Source organism: Primulina tabacum, chromosome 10, assembly GCF_025594145.1.
Source record: "Primulina tabacum isolate GXHZ01 chromosome 10, ASM2559414v2, whole genome shotgun sequence".
Classification (NCBI taxonomy): domain Eukaryota; kingdom Viridiplantae; phylum Streptophyta; class Magnoliopsida; order Lamiales; family Gesneriaceae; genus Primulina; species Primulina tabacum.
In genome coordinates, this window is record NC_134559.1 from 19,872,831 (window position 1) to 19,895,033 (window position 22,203).

At 37.7% G+C, this 22,203-nt stretch overlaps 2 protein-coding genes and 2 non-coding genes across 5 annotated transcripts; all 4 read right to left on the reverse strand.

Moving 5' to 3' along the window:
* Nucleotides 1-1,639: 1,639 nt before the first annotated feature.
* On the reverse strand, nt 1,640-1,745 carry LOC142512988 (small nucleolar RNA R71). The gene has a single exon (XR_012808958.1). It is a non-coding gene; the product is annotated as a small nucleolar RNA R71 (small nucleolar RNA).
* Nucleotides 1,746-9,645: 7,900 nt separating this feature from the next.
* On the reverse strand, nt 9,646-9,751 carry LOC142512989 (small nucleolar RNA R71). Its single transcript, XR_012808959.1, has one exon. It is a non-coding gene; the product is annotated as a small nucleolar RNA R71 (small nucleolar RNA).
* Nucleotides 9,752-11,356: 1,605 nt separating this feature from the next.
* On the reverse strand, nt 11,357-11,863 carry LOC142504966 (uncharacterized). Its single transcript, XM_075617802.1, has one exon. The coding sequence runs from the start codon at nt 11,861-11,863 to the stop codon at nt 11,357-11,359; it is 507 nt and encodes a 168-aa protein (XP_075473917.1).
* Nucleotides 11,864-18,294: 6,431 nt separating this feature from the next.
* LOC142505585 (uncharacterized) lies at nt 18,295-20,813 on the reverse strand. 2 transcript variants are annotated; one of them, XM_075618625.1, is made up of 2 exons: nt 19,733-20,813; nt 18,295-18,874 (listed from the first exon to the last, which is right to left on the reverse strand). In XM_075618625.1, exons 1-2 carry the CDS (start codon nt 20,400-20,402, stop codon nt 18,555-18,557), a joined length of 990 nt encoding a protein of 329 aa, XP_075474740.1. In that variant the 5' UTR covers nt 20,403-20,813; the 3' UTR covers nt 18,295-18,554. The 2 variants fall into 2 exon arrangements, with proteins under 2 accessions (XP_075474740.1, XP_075474741.1); XM_075618626.1 differs by lacking the exon at nt 18,295-18,874 and adding an exon at nt 19,025-19,496.
* Nucleotides 20,814-22,203: the final 1,390 nt, after the last annotated feature.

Sequence of the window (22,203 nt, forward strand, 5' to 3'; positions counted from 1 at the left end):
GGAAGATATAGAAAGGAGGGAGGCACGAATTAGGGATTATTCAGACATAATTTTAGCAGCCACCACAAGTGGAAGAGGGCACTTTGCGCTTGGATTGAAGATTTGAAGTTTTCCGAGCGTCGTTCTTCGCGTTTTTCGTCAATTCTCGTATTTCTAATTTGGTTTTCATCTTTTAAACTTTGTTTTGTTCATTTTCAATCATGAATTTTAGTAGCTAAACCTTAATATTTGTTGGGATTTAAGGGGAGCCTACCCCAAACTTTGATTTGAATTAATTTTTATTCGATTGTTGCGTAATTCTTGATTATACTATTCTTTTTCTTCGCGTTGTTAGAGCGTAGCTAACTTTAACAACGTTTTTATATTGCGAGTGAGTTCGAGAGAATAACTTGTGATAGGAACGAGTAGTATAATCCGTGGATCTACAATTTACATAGACATATGAAATTGGATACGCGCCGATAGTCATAGTCCTTAGGGTCGAAAACTAGGGGATTTCATAAATCGACATGCGATTCACTCTTGATAAATAATTAAAGACATTTAATTACTTCATTGAGTCGAATTAGTTTGGCATAGCTCGAGAGAGTGTGTTCAATTGTAAAGGAAATCCTGTGTGGAAGCATATAATCATTATCGAACGAATTAATTAATTAACGAGGGGTAGGTGAACTGAAATTCCCAACAAATTCATTTCTCACTGAATTTTACTCAATATTTTAGATATTAATTCTCATTCATTACTTATTAAAGCATTTTATTTACATCTTTCTTTGAGCATAGTAGTATTAATTACTCAATCAAATTTTCGTTGCTAAAGATCTCACAACTGAAAAGAATAATTGTTAAATACAGTCTTCAGTGAAACGATACTCGTACTCACTTACATTATACTATTACTTGACATCGTGCACTTGCGATTAATTTTCGAGCTTACAAAACCATATTTTTATTGGGGATTTTACTGTGCAAGTTTTGCTCGATCAAATTTTTGGCGCCGTTGCCGGGGACTGTTAATCTACAATTTTATTTTTAGTCAATTTCTTTAGCGTTATTTTATTTTTCTTTAGCTAACACTCCATATTTTATTCCAGATATCTTGTCTAGTGCATGCCAAAGTCACTTGACGAGGAGCTTGAGTTTAATCCTGAAATCGAAATAACTTTCCGCAGGAGAAGACAGCAGCAGAGACTAAAAGAACTGATGGAGAGGCAGTTGAATGATCAAGAGGAGGAACGTCGTGAAGATAGACATGTGGAGATATCGCGCCGCATATCCATGCTGGAATATGCCCAACCTTCTTTGGAGGGTGCACGCCCTAGCATTGTGAGGCCTATCGTGCGGGGAAATCACTTTTAAATCAAGCCAGCCATAATCCAGATGATTCAGAACACAGTCCAATTTAGAGGAACTGCAGTAGATGACCCAAACACGCACATCGCGGATTTTCTTGAAATTTGCGATACTTTTAAATTCAATGGAGTTTCTGATGATGCTGTTAGGTTGCGTTTATTTCCTTTCTCCTTACGTGATAAAGCTAAAGCATGGTTAAATTGTTTGCCTGTAGGTTCGATCGCTACATGGGAGGACATGGCGAAAGCATTTCTCATCAAATACTTCCCTCCCTCCAAGACCATGAAGCTGCGGGCAGACATTACAACATTTGCTCAATTCGATCAGGAATCTTTATATGAGGCATGGGAACGCTTCAAGGATCTACTACGAAGATGCCCACATCACGAGTTACCACTTGGGTTAGTCGTTCAAACATTTTATTATGGTTTGCTTAATCCTAACCGTACTATGATAGATGCTGCTGCTTGTGGAAACCTGTTGAGAAAAACCGCGGAGGAAGGATATGAATTGTTAGAGGAGATGGCTGCTAGCAGCTATCACCCTCAATCTGAAAGAAACAACCAGCTGAAGAGTGCAGGAGTTCACCAGGTAACTGATTTTTATGCTATTACTGCACAACTTGATGCTTTAAACAGGAAATTAGACAGCTTGAAGGTGGGTGGCACGGCGATGCGTCTTCAAGAGATATTCTGTGACAATTGTGGAGGGGAACACTATGCGAAGGACTGTCAAGATGACAATCCATTTTATGTGCAAGAAGGGGCACCAATAAATCAAGTAGGGGTCCAAAACCGCCCAAGGAATGACCCGTATTCGAACTTATACAATCCGGGGTGGAGGCAACACCCAAACTTCTCCTGGGGTGGTCAAAACAGCCAGAATAAACCACAAGGAGGACAATCATATGGGAAACAACCGATGTACAGGTCCGATCCTCCTAGAGAAGAGAAGTCCAATTTGGAGCAGATGATGTCTAAGTTCATCTCGTCTACCGAGACTAGACTACAGAATCAGGATGCATCGATAAAGGGGCTTGAGAATCAAATTGGGCAGTTGGCAAAAATGATCACAAACAGAGAGCCGGGCACCTTGCCAAGTAACACAGAGAAAAATCCAAAAGAGCAAGTGAAGGCCATCGATTTGAAGAGTGGAAAAGTTTTAGAGTCAAGAGAAAAAGAGAGAACTCAAAAATCGGATGAACACCCTGAAACATCCAAAGGTAAGTCCTCTAATACTACACCATCACCCACTGCACAACCTAAAATTGTTTTTCTTCCACCTTTTCCTGCAGCACTGAAAAAAGCAAGACTAGATGCACAATTCGGTAAGTTTCTTGAGATATTCAAAAAATTGCATATCAATATTCCTTTTGCCGATGCCTTGATGCAAATGCCTAGTTATGCTAAGTTTTTGAAAGATATATTAGCGAATAAGAGGAAGTTGGAGGATCACATGACAGTGAGTCTTACTGAAAATTGTTCTGCTTTGGTGCAAAACAAGATCCCACCGAAACTTAAGGATCCAGGGAGTTTCTCTATTCCTTGCACGATTGGAGATTTTGTTTTTCATAAAGCGTTATGTGATCTTGGTGCAAGTATTAACCCGATGCCTCTTTCTGTGTTTAGGAAACTTGGATTAGGAGAACCTAAGCCGACGCGGATGTCCTTACAACTAGCTGACAGATCCGTCAAGTACCCCCGCGGATTGATTGAGGATGTACTAGTGAAAGTGGACAAATTTATTTTCCCTGTGAATTTTGTGGTACTTGACATGGAGGAAGACATAGAGATGCCCTTGATTCTTGGGAGACCATTCCTTGCGAATGGCAAGGCCTTGATTGATGTTCAAGAAGGGAAGTTGAGATTAAGAGTGGGCGAGGAAGAGATCACTTTTGATGTTTTTAATGCACTTAAGAACACACTGCACTCTGATAGTTGTTATAGAATTGATGCTGTTGATGCTCTCGTTTCTGACTATGTGCAGGATGCTCTTGGGGACCCTTTGGAAGCCACCCTCACAACTGAATTGGAGGATGACGACTTGGACGAAGAAAAAGCTGAAATAGTAGCATACTTCAATGCCAACCCTCCATGGAGAAGGCCGATGAGGATGAAACTGGAAGATCTGGGAGAGCGCAGAGATTTGATCCCTCCAAAGTCAAGCATCGAGGAACCACCGACGCTTGAACTCAAACCCTTACCTTCGCACCTGAAGTACATATATCTAGGTAAGAATAACACTTTGCCTATCATTATTTCTGCTGCTTTGACAGATGCCATGGAGGAAAAATTGTTGCAAGTTCTCAAGGAGCACAAAAGAGCATTCGCCTGGAAGGTGGCAGACATAAAGGGAATCAGTCCATCGATATGCATGCATAAAATCTTGATGGAAGAAAAGTACTCACCTCTCGTGCAACCTCAAAGACGACTAAATCCAAAGATGCAAGAGGTAATGAAGGCTGAAACTATTAAGCTTCTCGATTCAGGTATTATCTACCCCATTTCCGATAGTGCGTGGGTAAGTCCGGTTCAATGTGTGCCTAAGAAAGGAGGGATTACGGTGATCACCAATGAAAAGAATGAACTTATTCCCACAAGAACTGTTACGGGGTAGAGAGTGTGCATTGACTATAGGCCCATAAGGACCATTTTCCCCTTCCCTTTATTGATCAAATGTTGGAGAGATTAGCGGGGCATGAATTTTATTGTTTTCTAGATGGGTATTCGGGGTATAATCAAATCACTATTGCACCTGAGGACCAAGAGAAAACCACTTTCACTTGCCCTTATGGCACTTTTGCTTTTCGCCGTATGCCTTTTAGTCTTTGTAATGCACCTGCTACATTTCAGCGCTGTATGACTGCTATATTCCATGATATAATTGAAACCTTTCTTGAAATATTTATGGATGATTTTTCTATCTTTGGTGCAACATTTGATGAGTGTTTGCAGAATTTGAGATCCGTGTTGAGAAGATGTGAGGAGACGAACTTGGTGCTCAATTGGGAAAAGTGTCATTTCATGGTACAAGAGGGAATTGTTTTAGGGCACAATGTTTCGGAAAAAGGAATTGAGGTGGACAAAGCTAAAATTGAAGTAATAAAGAACCTACCACCACCAGCCTCAGTAAAGGGAGTTAGAAGTTTTCTAGGCCACGCCGGCTTTTATCGGCGTTTTATCAAAGATTTTTCTAAAATTGCAAAACCTCTATCTTCCCTACTTATGAAAGATGTGCCTTTTGATTTTCATTCTGACTGTTTACAGGCATACGAGGATTTGAAGGAGCGCTTGGTGACAGCTCCTGTCTTGGTGGCACCAGATTGGGATCTACCTTTCGAGATCATGTGCGACGCCAGTGACACTGCGGTGGGAGCTGTGCTTGGCCAGCGACAAAACAAGGTATTTCATACAATTTACTACGCAAGTAAGACCTTAGATGAGGCTCAATTGAATTATGCAACAACTGAAAAGGAATTACTTGCAGTAGTATTTGCGCTTGACAAATTTCATGCATATCTTGTTTTGTCAAAAGTCATTATTTACACAGACCACTTTGCACTAAAATATTTTCTTGCTAAAAAAGATGCAAAACCACGCTTACTTCGGTGGATCTTACTTTTACAAGAGTTTGACTTAGAAATCAAAGATAAGAAAGGTGTTGAGAATGTGGTTGCGGATCACTTGTCTAGGTTAGAATTCGTCAGTGATGATTGTGTGAATGATGCTATTAATGATTGGTTTCCTGATGAGCAACTGTTTGAGGTGAAAAATTGTCCATGGTATGCAAATTTTGCAAATTTTCTTGTTACAGGCTCACCTCCCCCAAATTTAACTTTTCACCAAAGAAAGAAATTTTTTTCGGACGTGAAATATTATTTTTGGGAGGAACCGTTTTTGTTCAAAATTTGTGCAGATGCCATGATAAGAAGGTGTGTTGCATAGGAAGAGTTCGGTCAAATTCTCAATCATTGTCATGACCGTGAGGTAGGTGGTCATTTTGGACCAACAAGGACGGCGTCTAAGGTACTTGAATGTGGTTTTTATTGGCCATCCCTTTTTAAAGATGCTCGTTCTTATGTGCTCGCATGTGATAGATGCCAATGGACAGGTAACATTTCTAACCGTCATGAAATGCCATTGAATAATATTCTTGAGTGTGAGGTTTTTGATGTATGGGGAATAGATTTCATGGAACCGTTTCCCAGTTCGTTCACGAAAAAATATATTTTGGTTGCGGTTGACTATGTGTCTAAGTGGGTAGAGGCAAAAGTATTCGCCACTAATGATGCTCAGGTGGTCTTAAAATTTTTAAAGAAAAATATTTTTAACAGATTCGGAACACCACGAGCAATCATTAGTGATGGTGGCACTCATTTTTGCAACAAACTATTTGAAAAACTCTTGAGCAAGTACGGTGTCACACATAAGATCTCTACCCCTTATCACCCCCAGACAAGTGGTCAAGTTGAGGTGTCTAATCGAGAAATCAAGCGAATTCTGGAAAAAGTGGTGGGTGTCAGTAGGAAGGATTGGTCGATGAGGTTAGATGATGCTCTTTGGGCATATAGGACTGCTTTCAAAACACCTATAGGCACAACACCGTACAGATTATTGTTTGGTAAAGCATGTCACTTACCTGTAGAGTTAGAGCATCGGGCATATTGGGCAACAAAAGCACTAAACTTTAATTTTACTGATGCAGGTGAACGACGTTTGCTTCAACTAGATCAGTTGGAGGAATTCCGAAATCTGGCATATGATCTCGCACTGTCCTACAAAGAAAAGACAAAGAGGGCTCCATGATGCGCACTTTGCTCATACACGGGGGCATCGACCCAGGCACCTTCCCACCGACTATGCCACCCCCTCCCCCGTTCCATTTTCAGTACGACTACCAGCAGCAGGGGGATGCTTCCAGAGTGCCACCACCTGAGCACGACGACGACGAGTCTTGACCAGGGGAGTTACTGTTTCCCCTTCTTTGCACTTTCATTTCTTTACCGCTTTCTGTTTTCTTTCTTATCGTTGTTTCAGTCTAACATGTTTTTAGCTTTCATGTTTATGAGTCTGCATTTGTGTTTGCATTTCTGTGTTTTGAGTCTTTTGTGCAATGGGGACATTGCACACGTCTAGTATGAGGGGGTCGTCGTACGTCTTCTTATTTGTTTGCGTTCGTATTTGTCTTGCATGAGTGTCAGTGATGGTGAAACTAGTAAATTGGTAGCCGATGATGATTGTGGGATGAATGAACTGCATGTTATTTAGTCTGATCACTATGTGTGAATCCCCAAGTATATTGAATTTTGGTTATGCACACATAGTGGATTTTAATAGTGGTGTCGATGACAGTTAAGTTCAAAACAATCTGTGAGGGGAACCGGAGAAACATTAGATGCGAGTTGAACTTGAATGAATGTCTATTGACATGAGGGACTAACCAGTAGCATGAATTCGAGTAGCAAATCAAGAGTACGTATCAAACATCCTCCTTCCAATCGTGCATAAGACCTGAAAATTCATCCTTAGGCCAGATAAATAAACATATACCAAAGCCTAGGGAGTACGTATGAGAAAACTATGCACCAAAAAAAGAAAAAAAAAATTATGGAATAATAAAGGGGTTGTAAGGTGTGGGGGAGCCGAAAAGGGATGAAATCCTATCCCAAAGGCTAAAAAGAAGGAGATGTAAGTCGTTGAGGAATGTCAGAGAAAATTTCTGACAAGGGCATAGTGAAAATGATCTACGTACTCCCAATCTCCCTAAGCCAGTTGAACAGTTATAACTATTGACCTCATGCCTTCTGATGTTTGACCATGAAATTCTACCACTTCATGTGTTTACTGGTCGGTCCCAAATAGAAACAGAACTCAGTAGAGCGAAGCTTGCGTTGACATATCTATTTGGCAACCCACATGATTTGCGAAAAAAACTGTCTGAAACACAAGCTAGAAAAATCCACGGCACACACAACCACACTCTGTTGGAAAAGAACAAATGTTGTGCAATGTTTTGAAGGGGCAGTAATATATGTTGTGATTTGACTAAGTGGATGTGGTTCAAACACCCGCTGAGGCAGGAGATACCGGTTCGCTACTTCACCATCATTTTAGTTGTTTCAGTACCCTCCTTTTTGTGTTCGTTTCATGTTTTAATTGTAGTCTGTAACCTATTTTGCTTGAGGGCAAGCAAAAGGTTAGTATGAGGGAGTTGATACGTGTGGTTTTTACGTGTTTTATTGCATTAGGTTGTGTGTGTTTGCATTGTGCATGCGTACATTTCGTTTACATTTTGTTCATTTTAGAGTAAACATTTGCATGTGATCGTGTATCACTTGGATGTGACAAATTTGCAGTAAAAATGGCCAGAAAAACGGAACTCGGAGCCAAGTGCTAAGCCAACAAGATTGTATACAGAAAGGTTGGCGCCCGAGCGGTAATTTTCTACCGCTCGGGCGCGAGAAGCGAGTTGCTGAAGAGACGGACAGAAGATGTGGCGCTCGGGCGGTGAAATTCTACCGCCCGAGCGCGAGAAGTGATCCACAAGGAAGAAATAAAAGAGAGTGTGGCGCTCGAGCGGTATTTTTCTACCGCCCGAGCGCCACCTAATTTTGGCAAGATTGCTTGTCCGATCTTTTACCTTATTTTGGAGAAGGGAAGATGTAGAAAGGAGGGAGGCACGAATTAGGGATTATTCAGACATAATTTTAGCAGCCACCACAAGTGGAAGAGGGCATTTTGCGCTTGGATTGAAGATTTGAAGTTTTCCGGGCGTCGTTCTTCGCGTTTTTCGTCAATTCTCGTATTTCTAATTTGTTTTTCATCTTTTAAACTTTGTTTTGTTCATTTTCAATCATGAATTTTAGTAGCTAAACCTTAATATTTGTTGGGATTTAAGGGGAGCCTACCCCAAACTTTGATTTGAATTAATTTTTATTCGATTGTTGCATAATTCTTGATTATACTATTGTTTTTCTTCGTATTGTTAGAGCGTAGCTAACTTTAACAACGTTTTTATATTACGAGTGAGTTCGAGAGAATAACTTGTGATAGGAACGAGTAGTATAATCTGTGGATCTACAATTTACATAGACATATGAAATTGGATACGCGCCGATAGTCATAGTCCTTAGGGTCGAAAACTAGGGGATTTCATAAATCGACATGCGATTCACTCTTGATAAATAATTAAAGACATTTAATTACTTCATTGAGTCGAATTAGTTTGGTATAGCTCGAGAGAGTGTGTTCAATTGTAAAGGAAATCCTGTCGGAAGCATATAATCACTATCGAACGAATTAATTAATTAACGAGGGGTAGGTGAACCGAAATTCCCAACAAATTCATTTCTCACTGAATTTTACTCAACATTTTAGATATTAATTCTCATTCATTACTTATTAAAGCATTTTATTTACATCTTTCTTTGAGCATAGTAGTATTAATTACTCAATCAAATTTTCGTTGCTAAAGATCTCACAACTGAAAAGAATAATTGTTAAATACAGTCTTCAGTGAAACGATACTCGTACTCACTTACATTATACTATTACTTGACATCGTGCACTTGCGATTAATTTTCGAGCTTACAAAACCATATTTTTATTGGGGATTTTACTGTGCAAGTTTTGCTCGATCAAATTTTTGGCGCCGTTGCCGGGTACTGTTAATCTACAATTTTATTTTTAGTCAATTTCTTTAGCGTTATTTTATTTTTCTTTAGCTAACACTCCATATTTTATTCCAGATATCTTGTCTAGTGCATGCGAAAGTCACTTGACGTGGAGCTTGAGTTTAATCCTGAAATCGAAATAACTTTCCACAGGAGAAGACAGCAGCAGAGACTAAAAGAACTGATGGAGAGGCAGTTGAATGATCAAGAGGAGGAACGTCGTGAAGATAGACATGTGGAGATATCGCGCCGCATATCCATGCTGGAATATGCCCAACCTTCTTTGGAGGGTGCACGCCCTAGCATTGTGAGGCCTATCGTGCGGGCAAATCACTTTGAAATCTAGCCAGCCATAATCCAGATGATTCAGAACACAGTCCAATTTGGAGGAACTGCAGTAGATGACCCAAACACGCACATCGCGGACTTTCTTGAAATTTGCGATACTTTTAAATTCAATGGAGTTTCTGATGATGCTGTTAGGTTGCGTTTATTTCCTTTCTCCTTACGTGATAAAGCTAAAGCGTGGTTAAATTGTTTGCCTGTAGGTTCGATCGCTACATGGGAGGACATGGCGAAAGCATTTCTCATCAAATACTTCCCTCCCTCCAAGACCATGAAGCTGCGGGCAGACATTACAACATTTGCTCAATTCGATCAGGAATCTTTATATGAGGCATGGGAACGCTTCAAGGATCTACTACGAAGATGCCCACATCACGAGTTACCACTTGGGTTAGTCGTTCAAACATTTTATTATGGTTTGCTTAATCCTAACCGTACTATGATAGATGCTGCTGCTTGTGGAAACCTGTTGAGAAAAACCGCGGAGGAAGGATATGAATTGTTAGAGGAGATGGCTACTAGCAGCTATCACCCTCAATCTGAAAGAAACAACCAGCTGAAGAGTGCAGGAGTTCACCAGGTAACTGATTTTTCTGCTATTACTGCACAACTTGATGCTTTAAACAGGAAACTAGACAGCTTGAAAGTGGGTGGCACGGCGATGCGTCTTCAAGAGATATTCTGTGACAATTGTGGAGGGGAACACTATGCGAAGGACTGTCAAGATGACAATCCATTTTATGTGCAAGAAGGGGCCCCAATAAATCAAGTAGGGGTCCAAAACCGCCCAAGGAATGACCCGTATTCGAACACATACAATCCGGGGTGGAGGCAACACCCAAACTTCTCCTGGGGTGGTCAAAACAGCCAGAATAAACCACAAGGAGGACAATCATATGGGAAACAACCGATGTACAGGTCCGATCCTCCTAGAGAAGAGAAGTCCAATTTGGAGCAGATGATGTCTAAGTTCATCTCGTCTACCGAGACTAGACTACAGAATCAGGATGCATCGATAAAGGGGCTTGAGAATCAAATTGGGCAGTTGGCAAAAATGATCACAAACAGAGAGCCGGGCACCTTGCCAAGTAACACAGAGACAAACCTTGCGCTTGGATTGAAGATTTGAAGTTTTCCGGGCGTCGTTCTTCGCGTTTTTCGTCAATTCTCGTATTTCTAATTTGGTTTTCATCTTTTAAACTTTGTTTTGTTCATTTTCAATCATGAATTTTAGTAGCTAAACCTTAATATTTGTTGGGATTTAAGGGGAGCCTACCCCAAACTTTTATTTGAATTAATTTTTATTCGATTGTTGCGTAATTCTTGATTATACTATTGTTTTTCTCCGTGTTGTTAGAGCGTAGCTAACTTTAACAACGTTTTTATATTGCGAGTGAGTTCGAGAGAATAACTTGTGATAGGAACGAGTAGTATAATCCGTGGATCTACAATTTACATAGACATATGAAATTGGATACGCGCCGATAGTCATAGTCCTTAGGGTCGAAAACTAGGGGATTTCATAAATCGACATGCGATTCACTCTTGATAAATAATTAAAGACATTTAATTACTTCATTGAGTCGAATTAGTTTGGCATAGCTCGAGAGAGTGTGTTCAATTGTAAAGGAAATCCTGTCGGAAGCATATAATCACTATCGAACGAATTAATTAATTAACGAGGGATAGGTGAACCGAAATTCCCAACAAATTCATTTCTCACTGAATTTTACTCAACATTTTAGATATTAATTCTCATTCATTACTTATTAAAGCATTTTATTTACATCTTTCTTTGAGCATATGAGTATTAATTACTCAATCAAATTTCCGTTGCTTAAGATCTCACAACTGAAAAGAATAATTGTTAAATACAGTCCTCAGTGGAACGATACTCGTACTCACTTACATTATACTATTACTTGACATCGTGCACTTGCGATTAATTTTCGAGCTTACAAAACCATATTTTTATTGGGGATTTTACTATGCAAGTTTTGCTCGATCAGGATCACCGAGACTAAAGGCCTCATTTGCAATATCTCGCAATCTACGATCATATTCCACAATAGTCTCGTTCTCCTCCATCCTTAAGCTCTCAAATTTAGAGGTTAACATCCTGAGTTTAGTTCTGCGAACACTTTCAGACCCTTCGCAGTGCTTTTGAAGAATATCCCAAGCTTCTTTGGCAGAAATGCAGTTGGTGATGAGACTGAACATGTTGACATCAACAGAGGTGAATATAGCATTGAGCGCCTTATAGTTGAAGTTTGAGGTTTGAACTTCATCATTGAACCTGGAACTCTCTGGTTTACTTCTACTATCACCATCATCATCAACTATCCTTGGTGGAGACCAACCATCTAAGACTCGTTGCCATGCTCTTTCTTCGATAGATTTGATGTACATCCTCATCTTGACTTTCCAGAGAGCATAGTTCGAACCATCTAAGACTGGTGGTCTAAAAGCAGTGTTAGACGCTAGTGGATCCATTAAGCTATTAATGTATTTCCTGTAAAGACAGCAATAAACCATAATCAATCACTTAGTGTATCAAGTGTCTGCTCTGATACCACTTGAAAGAATTATTGCACATAAAGTAACAGAAAATAAATATTAAAAACTGGTATATCAGAATTGGGTGTTGTGCTCGGTGTTGTCAACACTGCACACAACACAGCAGCGGAAATTTATTATTTAACACGGATATAACTTTACTAAATAAACATTTGGATTAAATTATGCACAAGTACAAAGACTTGTGCGACGCCTCATGGCAAAAATTTCACTAGAAAACTTATGTAAATTGTTTACACTAAAACAATACTAATGAAAGAAACAAAGCTAAATTCATTGACACTCCAAGGAATTAAAATATGCATCAAAAACACAAATCAAATCTAGATGCATAAAACAAACATGTATTGCTTAAAAACCAAATGAAACCACTCTTCGATCAACACTCTGCGTCATTGTTGTTCTTGAGTGTTGGCAACACCAATCGGCAACATGGTCACTAGATAGACGGACCACCCTTTCTTCTTATGCAAATCTTCAAGAACTGAAGATGCTTCAGCAAAGCTCCTGTCGCCGTCAAAGTATTTTTCTGCATCTCACCCACTTATTGATAATTGACCCTCTTATATATATAGTCCTTTTTTGACCTAGATCTTCATAGATCCTTCCCACCTATAAACAAGGAAACTAGAGTTTAATAGGAATCAAACTCTAATTTAAAGCAAATACCTTATATATTATAGATAAGTTTCCAACTTAATTAAATCATTCCTAATAATAGGATTCAGTATATCTTGGAAAACAAATCTATTAAATTTGTCTAGAAGTGCAAAATTGAAATAATATCTTAAATGAATTCGGAATACAATATTCCTTTCAACTTGGAAATGTTTTTAAATGCAAGCCACGCCAAATAAGTTGGCGTGACTTACATAATATATACATTTTTTAATGCAAGTCATGCCAAATGAGATGATGTGACTTGCATAATATTTTTTTAAAAAAATAGTTATATGGCGTGACTTAATAGACATACATTTATTTTCTTTGATAAAAAAAACGTTAAGAAAATTTTTAATTTAATTATTTAAAAGAATATATTTGTATCGTCGATCGATGCAATGTAAAAAAGATGGTCAAATGCTGCAAAGCCATGTGATATTTCTTTATTGATAATTGGATGGTAGTGAAGGCTGCAAAGCCATGTGCTCTATCTGTTTTGGAAGCATCCGCCTACTTTGCCTACATAATACGAAGAGTTGTGTTTTAATTTTTTTCTCATTTTCATCTCAAATAAGTTCTCTTAATTTTTTTATGTAATTTGTTTATTGGATTGACTCAAATTTTGAGTTAATTTTAATTTTTTTTGCAGGTAAATTTTGATTCATCCGTTAATATAATGTATGTATATTAATATAATTATTTATGTTAAGTATTAAATTTATAGAAAAAATTATTATTTGTTAAAATATAATTTCTATGTTATGCTGATTTAATTTTTTTGCAATTATAATTATTACAAAAATTTTATTTCTTAGTTGTATCTTATAAGTCAATAATAATACAAATAATAATTTTATAATAATAAGTTTTCATACTACGCATGTCAAATAAATTAATAAAAAATAAAATTAATTGTAATATTTATTTGTATTTAAGTAGTTAGGAAAAAAATTAACAATAATCAAAACTTTATCTGCAAAAAATAATCACAAATAAATAATTTATCAATTTCAATCTAACTACAAGATTTAATTTGGAGTATAAGTACCTCGTATGTGGAAGTAGAAACTGATATTGAGTAGCTTCAACAATTAAATATATTCAACATTGAAAGAATATGTATCACTTCAATCGGCCGAAACAATTTGAAGAACACTTCAAAAATTTTCAGACCAACGAAGAATGATGATAACAAATGTTCTCTATATGTTCATCAATTTTATAAGCAAATTTTCAATATTCGGTCAAAAACACGCCATTTAACAAGGCGTGTTAATTGATTTGAACTGATACATCTCATCACTCTATCACCGCAAATTATTTTGAGCTGCTCGTGACATCCCATCACTCTGCCACCACAACGTCATCTTGGATGACGGGACTTTTTGATCTAAAAACTTTCATGTCATCTTCATTGGCGTGATACGGTATATTATTAATCTTCCTCCGCATGCGTTATTTATTCAAAATTTTTTTTTTCGCGGTAAACACTGAAAAAGCCCCTCAGCATTGAATCTCACAGGCAAAAAGATTTGTTTAATTCATTTTCTATTAACATATTTTGTGAAAAAGATTTGTTTAATTCATTTTTAATTATTTTTTTTATGAATTAGAAATTATATGGATTTAAAAAAACACGGATGGTAAAGATGGAGACATTGGACCAACCGTAAAAGAAGCTTACTCAAGGTGTCCCAACAAAATTTCTATCACCCAAGATTGGAGAAGCAATTAATTCCCAAATTGGGTGAACTACAATTAAAGAGGATATAGACCTCGTCTCTCGCCTTGGTTGAATATCCAAAAACTCTCTCTAAGCATACCAATAGTTCATGAGATACTTAAACAAGTGACATCCAAAAGACAAAGTGATTTCTACATTTTTAATTTTTTTCAACAACATTACATATATATATTTAATATCACATTTTGGGAAAAAAGATTAAAATTCAACAGTGTAAGTAACAAAATATAAAAAAGGAAGACACTATTATTCATGTGTTGGAGGTATCAATTACAATAATATGCTTCAAAACCCGTGTAGAAACACCCTCATGGGGCATGGGATAATAACTCAAATCATTGAGACAATTGTATTACATAAAATAAAATCACAATTGAACCAAATCTTCGTATATGCTGAAAAGTGTGAGAATTAAATGGACGGAAGCTCTCTGTTCTTTCATATAATAGTTTTACACTGTATAAATACAAGTACAAGTTTTGGTAAAAAATGAAAGTACGAAACTAATTGCATATGTCAATCTTTAATTACGTCAATCAATTTGTATGATGATCCTTGATTTGAGTATACTGATTTTTTTCTTGATATGCTCCTTTATTAATGATAATCATCTCTTGATCTTCGTAATTATCCTTAACATGCCCCCTCAATCTGGTGTGTGAAAGAGGACAAACACCCAGATTGTTTCTGAACCTTTGGAAATCATTCTTGTGTAATGGTTTTGTAAAGATGTCAGCAGGCTGAGACGAGGACGGAATATATCGTGTGACAAGAAGGCCCATTGCAACTTTCTCCCGTACAAAATGATAGTCAAGTTCAATGTGTTTTGACCGTGCATGAAACATTGGATTAACTGACATATGGAGTGCACTAATGTTGTCACAAAAAAGTTGTGGTGGTTGTGATAATTTAATCCCAATGTCTCGAAGAAGGAATGTCAACCAAGTTATTTCTGCTGTTGTGGAGGCCATGGACCGGTATTCGGCTTCAGAACTAGAGCGGGACTCAGTAGGTTGTTTCTTTGAACACCAAGATATGCAGTTTGCACCAAGAAATGCACAAAATCCTGTAGTACTTCTTCGGGTGGTTAGACAACCAGCCCAATCTGCATCACTAAAGGCATAGAGGTTTGTAGGACTTTGAGTTATATATCGAACACCAAAATTTCGTGTACCATTTAAATACCTCAAAATACGCTTCACCGCATTTAAATGAATTAGTGTAGGACTGCTGAGAAATTGAGCAACCTTGTTGACCGCATAAATTATATCTGGCCTCGTGAAGGTGAGGTATCGTAGTGCACCTACTATGCTTCGAAAATCAGTCGCATTAACAGGCTCTGAATCTCAGGGTTGCGCTTTTTCTTTTATCGTAATGGGTGTTGAGAAGGCAACACTTTCAAGCATCTGTGTTTTTTGAAGCAAGTCATGAGTGTACTTTTGCTGCGACAAGAACACACCACCAGGAAAATAATTCACTTCAACACCAAGAAAATAATGCAGTAATCCGAGGTCCTTGATAGCAAATTCTTGGCCGAGCTTATCAACTAATCCTTGAACGAATGCATCATTATTTCCTGTAAGGATTACATCATCTACATATATGAGAATAATAGCGATAATATCATTAGCACGATAGACAAAAAGTGAAGAATCAGATTTGCTACAATAGAAGCCAAGTTGTAGCAGATATTGAGAAAGTCTGTCAAACCAAGCGCGAGGTGTTTGCTTCAATCCATAGATTGACTTCTTAAGTAAGCAAACGTGATTTTTCTTTGTCGAATCGATGAATCCTGGTGGTTGTTCCATGTAAACAATTTCCTTAATATTTCCATGTAAGAAGGCATTTTTAACATCGAGTTGCCTCATCTGCCATTTGAATGACAAGGAAAGAGCAATCACCAGCCGTATGGTAGTTGGACGAACTACCAGACTGAAGGTTTCGTCATAGTCGACACCCGAGACTTGTGTGAAGCCTTTTGCAACTAAACGAGCTTTGAAGCGATCAATTGTTCCGTCCTGTTTTGTTTTAATCCGATAGATCCACTTTGAGCCAACAATGTTGACTCCAGAGGGCCTAGGAACCAATTCCCACGTACCATTTGACTTGAGAGCATCAAGTTCATCTTGCATGGCACTTATCCAATGTTGATCTTTTATGGCTTCTTTGAGGCTGTTTGGTTCTGATAGAAGAGATTCTTTTGTGGCAACAGTTGCATAATCTTGCAAGTATGAAGAAGGTTTGCGGCGTTGTCTCATTGTCGAGAGATGGTTTCAGAACTTGCTTCAGAATGTTCAATGAGAGGTGATTGAGATTCCATATTTCGTGGTTGTTCGGATGATGACTCTATCCTTGGCTCGGTCTGTCACGCCCCGAGACCGGGGTTAGTTGACATCGGCGTTGTTTTACAACCACACAATTGAAAACAACAAGCCTCGTAGTACAGTATAAACCAAAAACCAGTTTATTACTCATAATTAATCAAAAGATTGTCTTTACAACGTAGATTCTTAAAATGATAAAAATAATATACGGAAGCTTTTACAACTTACTAAGCCAAAACTAAAATAAACTTTTTGAATCATCTTATTATCAGCCCCAAAACTGGTCTTGTTCATCTTCCTCGATTTTCTTTTCTGATTTATCTAGGGAGAGTAGAGTAAGGGGTGAGTGATATGGTCGTCACTCAGCAAGTGGGGGCCGTTCGAGCACAATATAACAACATGCATAATTTCGAAAATCACATGACTTGCACTTACATGACATCATTCATATCACATGCATAACATTTACCAGCACTGAGATTCATCCACTTTCTATGGTTTACTGATATCAGTCCCTAATTTTTACTCCTCTAAGGGGGCGAGGCCGTATAGCGGTTATGTCCCCCACCGCGTAAGGGTACATCATGGTTGGGATTCCCACCCATATACAGTCGAATCCTGACAGTGCCCAAAATCGTATGACAACCAACACAAGAACGGAGTAGAAGAAGAACGTACTCGACCGTATTTTCAAAAAACGAAATAAATATGCATAAACGAAAGTTTAATCTTTAAAACAAGCCTACTTTCCTTAGACTGGAAGAAAACGTGAAGAACTCTGAAACTATAGAAGAATCATGAAACCAATCCCTCGAAAACGCAGCAGCACATCTACCGAAAAATCAGCTGTTTTGAAAAATTCACTGCGCCTTATTTAACCGTTGGATCGGATTCAAAATTTTACAGTACGTTCACAAGTACGTTAAATATATTATGAACAGTGAAGATCGGGTTTGGAAGTTGTTTAGGCCTGTTCATACAAAAAACCGTATGTATGCTGAATTCCAGCCTAAAATCTGAGCAGTTTTCTTTCAAAGGCTATAAACGAAAAACTAACCGTTGGATTTTGCTGAAATTTGGATATGTTATGCGAAACATACGAAGCATATTCTAAACTGTGGAGATCGGATTCCGATCAATTGAGAGAGAGAAACGAATTTCTGAACTTCGAAAGAAATTTGATGACTCGTGCAGAATTTTATGAGCAAAATTTCGAAAATTTGGGGAGGAACTCGAAAAATTCATGTAAATTCTTAATGAGAGGGTCCTACTATTTATAAGGGTGATGTGAAAATCCTACCATAATTCGATTGATATTTCTTCCATAATTTCGAGATAATTATTCCATAATTATCGAGATACTCATTCCTTTAATATTAGGATGCTACCTTGTTGAGAAAATCTACCTTGTGTGTAATATTTCCTTCCAAATTGATTGATATCCAGCCTTATTTCGAAATTAATACACGATTTGTACTGAATATTGAATTTTATGTATTTGGAATTTCCATGTATTATTTTTATTTTCGAATTTATTATAACTCGAAAATAAATTCTTATACATGTCTATATTTAATTAATTACGTGTCCAAAAATTTGGGTTCTCACATGGTCGAAGTTTGTTCAGCATGGTCGTAGTCATTCTCCATAACTTGTGATTGTGTAGAAGGACCATGAGTTTCTATAGTTAATGACTTTGATGAGTCAATCATTTGAGATTTTGTACGATCATCAACGAACATCTCTAAGGTTGTGGAATTATCGACATCTGCATTTGAAATATTGTCACAACAATTTATGAAATTAGGAGCAATTAAGGATTGAGGACTATCCTTTTTTGATTTTTCTTCATTTGAAAAATCTTCCGACGTGCCAATCAGCTCATCCAAGTTCGGAAATTCTGACAAGGAAAACTTTTGAGATTTTTGGACCAACAGTGTTGGTTTGAAGGGGAAGGCTTGTTCATCAGAAATACATGTCGTGAAATGTATACTCGTTTTGATTTTGGCTCTAGACATCGATACCGTTTGTGTATTGGACTGTATCCAATGAAAACACATGGGTATGTTTTCTTGACAAACTTCGAACCACCTTGATGTCTCAAGGAAGGAAAACACAAGCATCCCAGCACCTGCAAACCATTATAATCTGGATGTCTGTTATAAAGCTTGTGATAAGGGCTTTCATTCTGCAAAACTGATGATGGTAGACTATTAATCAAATATACACCAGTAATGAAAGCTTCAACCCACAAAGATAAAGGTAAATTTGCATGGAATAACCTCGTAAGTCCGGTCTCAACAACATGTCGATGTTTTCGTTCCGCTAAAAAATTTTGATTCTTTGATCGAATTGGTTCTCCACAAGTTTCTGAAATTTGATGAAGCAATCAAGAAAGTCTGTCTTTTTCTTTAGAGGATATAACCATGTAAATCTGCTCAAGTCATCAACAAAAATCGCATAATATCGAAAACCTTGATTTGAGGCTATAGGAGCTGGCCCCCAAAGATCACAATGTATTTTTTGAATTGGAAACTTTGAGATCTTATTATTGGTTTTAAAGGGGAGTCTACAACTTTTTTCCCATTTGACAGCTGATACATACGTTTGGTTTAGCTATCCAATAAGAAACATCAATGACATTTTTCTCCTTTAACAAAGATAATAACTTTGAATTAGGATGTCCTAATCGTTGATGCCATAGTGTAGATGATGAACCTCCTTTCCTTATTGCACTCAAGGCTTCATGAAAAACTCCATCCAAGGCATATAACTGTCCCTTTTTATGCCCCTTCGCAATTACCCTTTGGTTTTGATCCTTAACAACAAAATCAGAAGATGTGAATTCAAAGGTGCAATAATTATCTGATGCAAATTTTCCAACAGATATCAGATTCTTTTTCAAATGCGGAACGACGAGCACATCATTTAATTTAAACTTCCCTTCTTTGGTAAAAATATGTGCATCACCCACATGAGAGATTGGTAAGGCATTTCCATCACCCACAAAAATCATGTCATTGCCCATATAAGATTTTAAGGATGACAATTTACCTGCATCATTTGTCATATGCGCAGTAGCCCTAGAATCAACGTAAAATGATGGATCATTTTCACTGTTAAGATTAATTGCAGCAAGAGCTTGGGGTAAGTCGTCTGATTGGTAAGAATAGTCAAACCTGTACCAACACTCAATGGCCAGATGATTAGGCTTTCCACATATTTGGCAAGTAACTTTATCGGGATCGTTTGAGTTGTTGGAGTGCTTAATATCCATCTTCGGAGGGCGATCGAAATTTCTGGGCAATTGATTCGTGTTCTGGTGTTGTTGCACTGCAGTATTTTGGATGTTGCTGTATCTTCCAGCTGGTGTAAAACCTATGCCACGAGAGTTGAAGCGTCCTCTTCTTCCATTTTTTCCACGACCCCTTTGGCTAAAAAAAGCCTGAGCATGTTGGATGTATGTTTTCTCTTCCTCTTGTTGTGATGATAACGTTTGTTCATGGCCTTGAAGAGCTAAGACAAACTGGTTGAATGAAGGATATGGTGGTTTTGTGAGCCAAGCATTTTGAAAATTTGTGTACTGGGAACCTAAGCCCCTTGCAAATTGGAAGACCTTTTCAAGATCTGGAACTGGTTTCCGAATAGCTGCAAGATTATCACATATGGATTTAAATTCTTTAAGGTATTCTCCAAGTGGACGAGAACCCTTCTTAATTACCATCAGCTAATGTTTCAAATTTCCTTCTTTTTCGATGGTGATGAGGAGTAGTTGTTGTTCTAGTGATGTCCATAGATCAAAAGCACTTCCTGTTTCTCCAAAAATCGTGCCAAGGACATCTTCTGTCATGGTTCCAAGGAGCCACGAAGTTAGGAGTCCATCATTTGTTAGCCAGATTTGATATTGGGAGTTCATTTTTTTTTCTCCCTTTTCATTCATAATTTCTTCTGTTGGTTTTTCATTCACAGAGATGTGATGGTAGATACCAAGTTTGCGGATTAGAGGGATGACTTGGGATCGCCACAGAAGAAAATTGCTTGGATTTAGTTTGATGGAGATCAAACTAAAACATTGGTGAAATGAGTGCAAATTGAGTTCAGGTTCTTGCTTTAGCAAGGAAGAAGAAGCTGAAGACATATTGTTTTGGTTTGTTGGTGTAGGGCCTGTAAGCGGACCGGTTACGGTGGCCGGAAGCGCAACGGAAGTCAAAAATTTTTAATTTTAAGCTCAAATTTTCGGCCACCATGTTTGTCTGCAACATTTACATTCAAACACCATAAAACATTCATAGGGTGTTAGAAAGTTTTACCTATCAACCTCTTGAGGTTGATGAATGGCTCCAACTTTGTTGTGAACAACAAAGCTCTTCAAGGTAGGCAAGTCTACAAGCTCCTCCTCCCTTTCCTTCAAAATAAGGCCCACCACTAACTAGGTAAACCCCCTCAAATTTTGCACTAGAAAAATTTGAGGATTTATCAAAGAGAAGTGCAAGAATTCCTCAAACAAGATGAAGAGAAAAATGGAGAGAAAATGAGTGTCAATTTTTCGGCCAAGTGAGTGGAGAGTGAAGGAGTGAAGGAGTTGTCTTGGTGTGTGAAAAAGTAGTGACCAACTTTAGCATGCCATGCAATTTTTTAATCAAAAGTAATCCACAACCTTTCACTTCCCAAGCATGCATTCTCATTTGGGCTTGTAACAATTACAATGCCCATGGACTTTTATTTAAATGTCCCAAACATATTTGAGCTCATTTAAAGTTTACTTGATTTTACCCAAGCCCACTAGTTTAATAATTATTTCTAATTGGGCTCTACAAGGCCCAATATAATTTAATTAATTCAACACTTGAATTAATTTAATTATTTGGACTCTACTAGGCCCACTAGTGTTAAATTAATTCAACACTTGAATTAATTTAATTTAGTCCATAATAATGTTTATGAAAATCAAAAATTACAAATACATTATTTACTTGGCCAACTTTTAATTTTAGGAACACATTCGTAAATTAAAAGTTACATTTCTCTCATAGAAGTCATACTTCTATTTTTTCTTTACGCTTATAAACACATTTATAAGCCGTTCAACACATTGAACTATTTTATTTCTCATCGTGATTTACAAAGCTAGTACTTGTGTGGCCCTCAATGGTTCATTGATACGACTAGCCGTGGGTTCACATCTCCATGTGATTAGGACTAAACATGTCCTTATATGAGCATACCCCCATTGCTCCATTCTTATTTATCAACCCCTTGATAATAAGAATGTCAGAACTCAAGTCTGATATTACCCAACCAATCATGTTAAACACCTAGCACCATCGCTTACATGATTCCCTAGGTATCAAATGATAGTGCCTGCAAGAACCATTCAATTATGGTTAGCGTACAGTACGGTCCCTTCAACTCATATATCCCGACCGATTCGACAACTATTGGTTTATCGAGAGTTGTCAATGAATCGATACTATGTTTCATGTCGTAGTTGCATCGATGGTGTAATCTATGAAACCCCTTTCATA

Coding starts and splice junctions, on each gene's coding strand:
- LOC142504966 (XM_075617802.1), bottom strand. CDS start 11,863: ATGGATCCACTAGCGTCTAACACTGCTTTTAGACCACCAGTCTTAGAT.
- LOC142505585 (XM_075618625.1), bottom strand. CDS start 20,402: ATGGTAATTAAGAAGGGTTCTCGTCCACTTGGAGAATACCTTAAAGAA. Junction 18,875..19,732: donor GCATATGACAAATGATGCAG/GTAAATTGTCAT, acceptor TACCATCATCAG/TTTTGCAGAATGAAAGCCCT.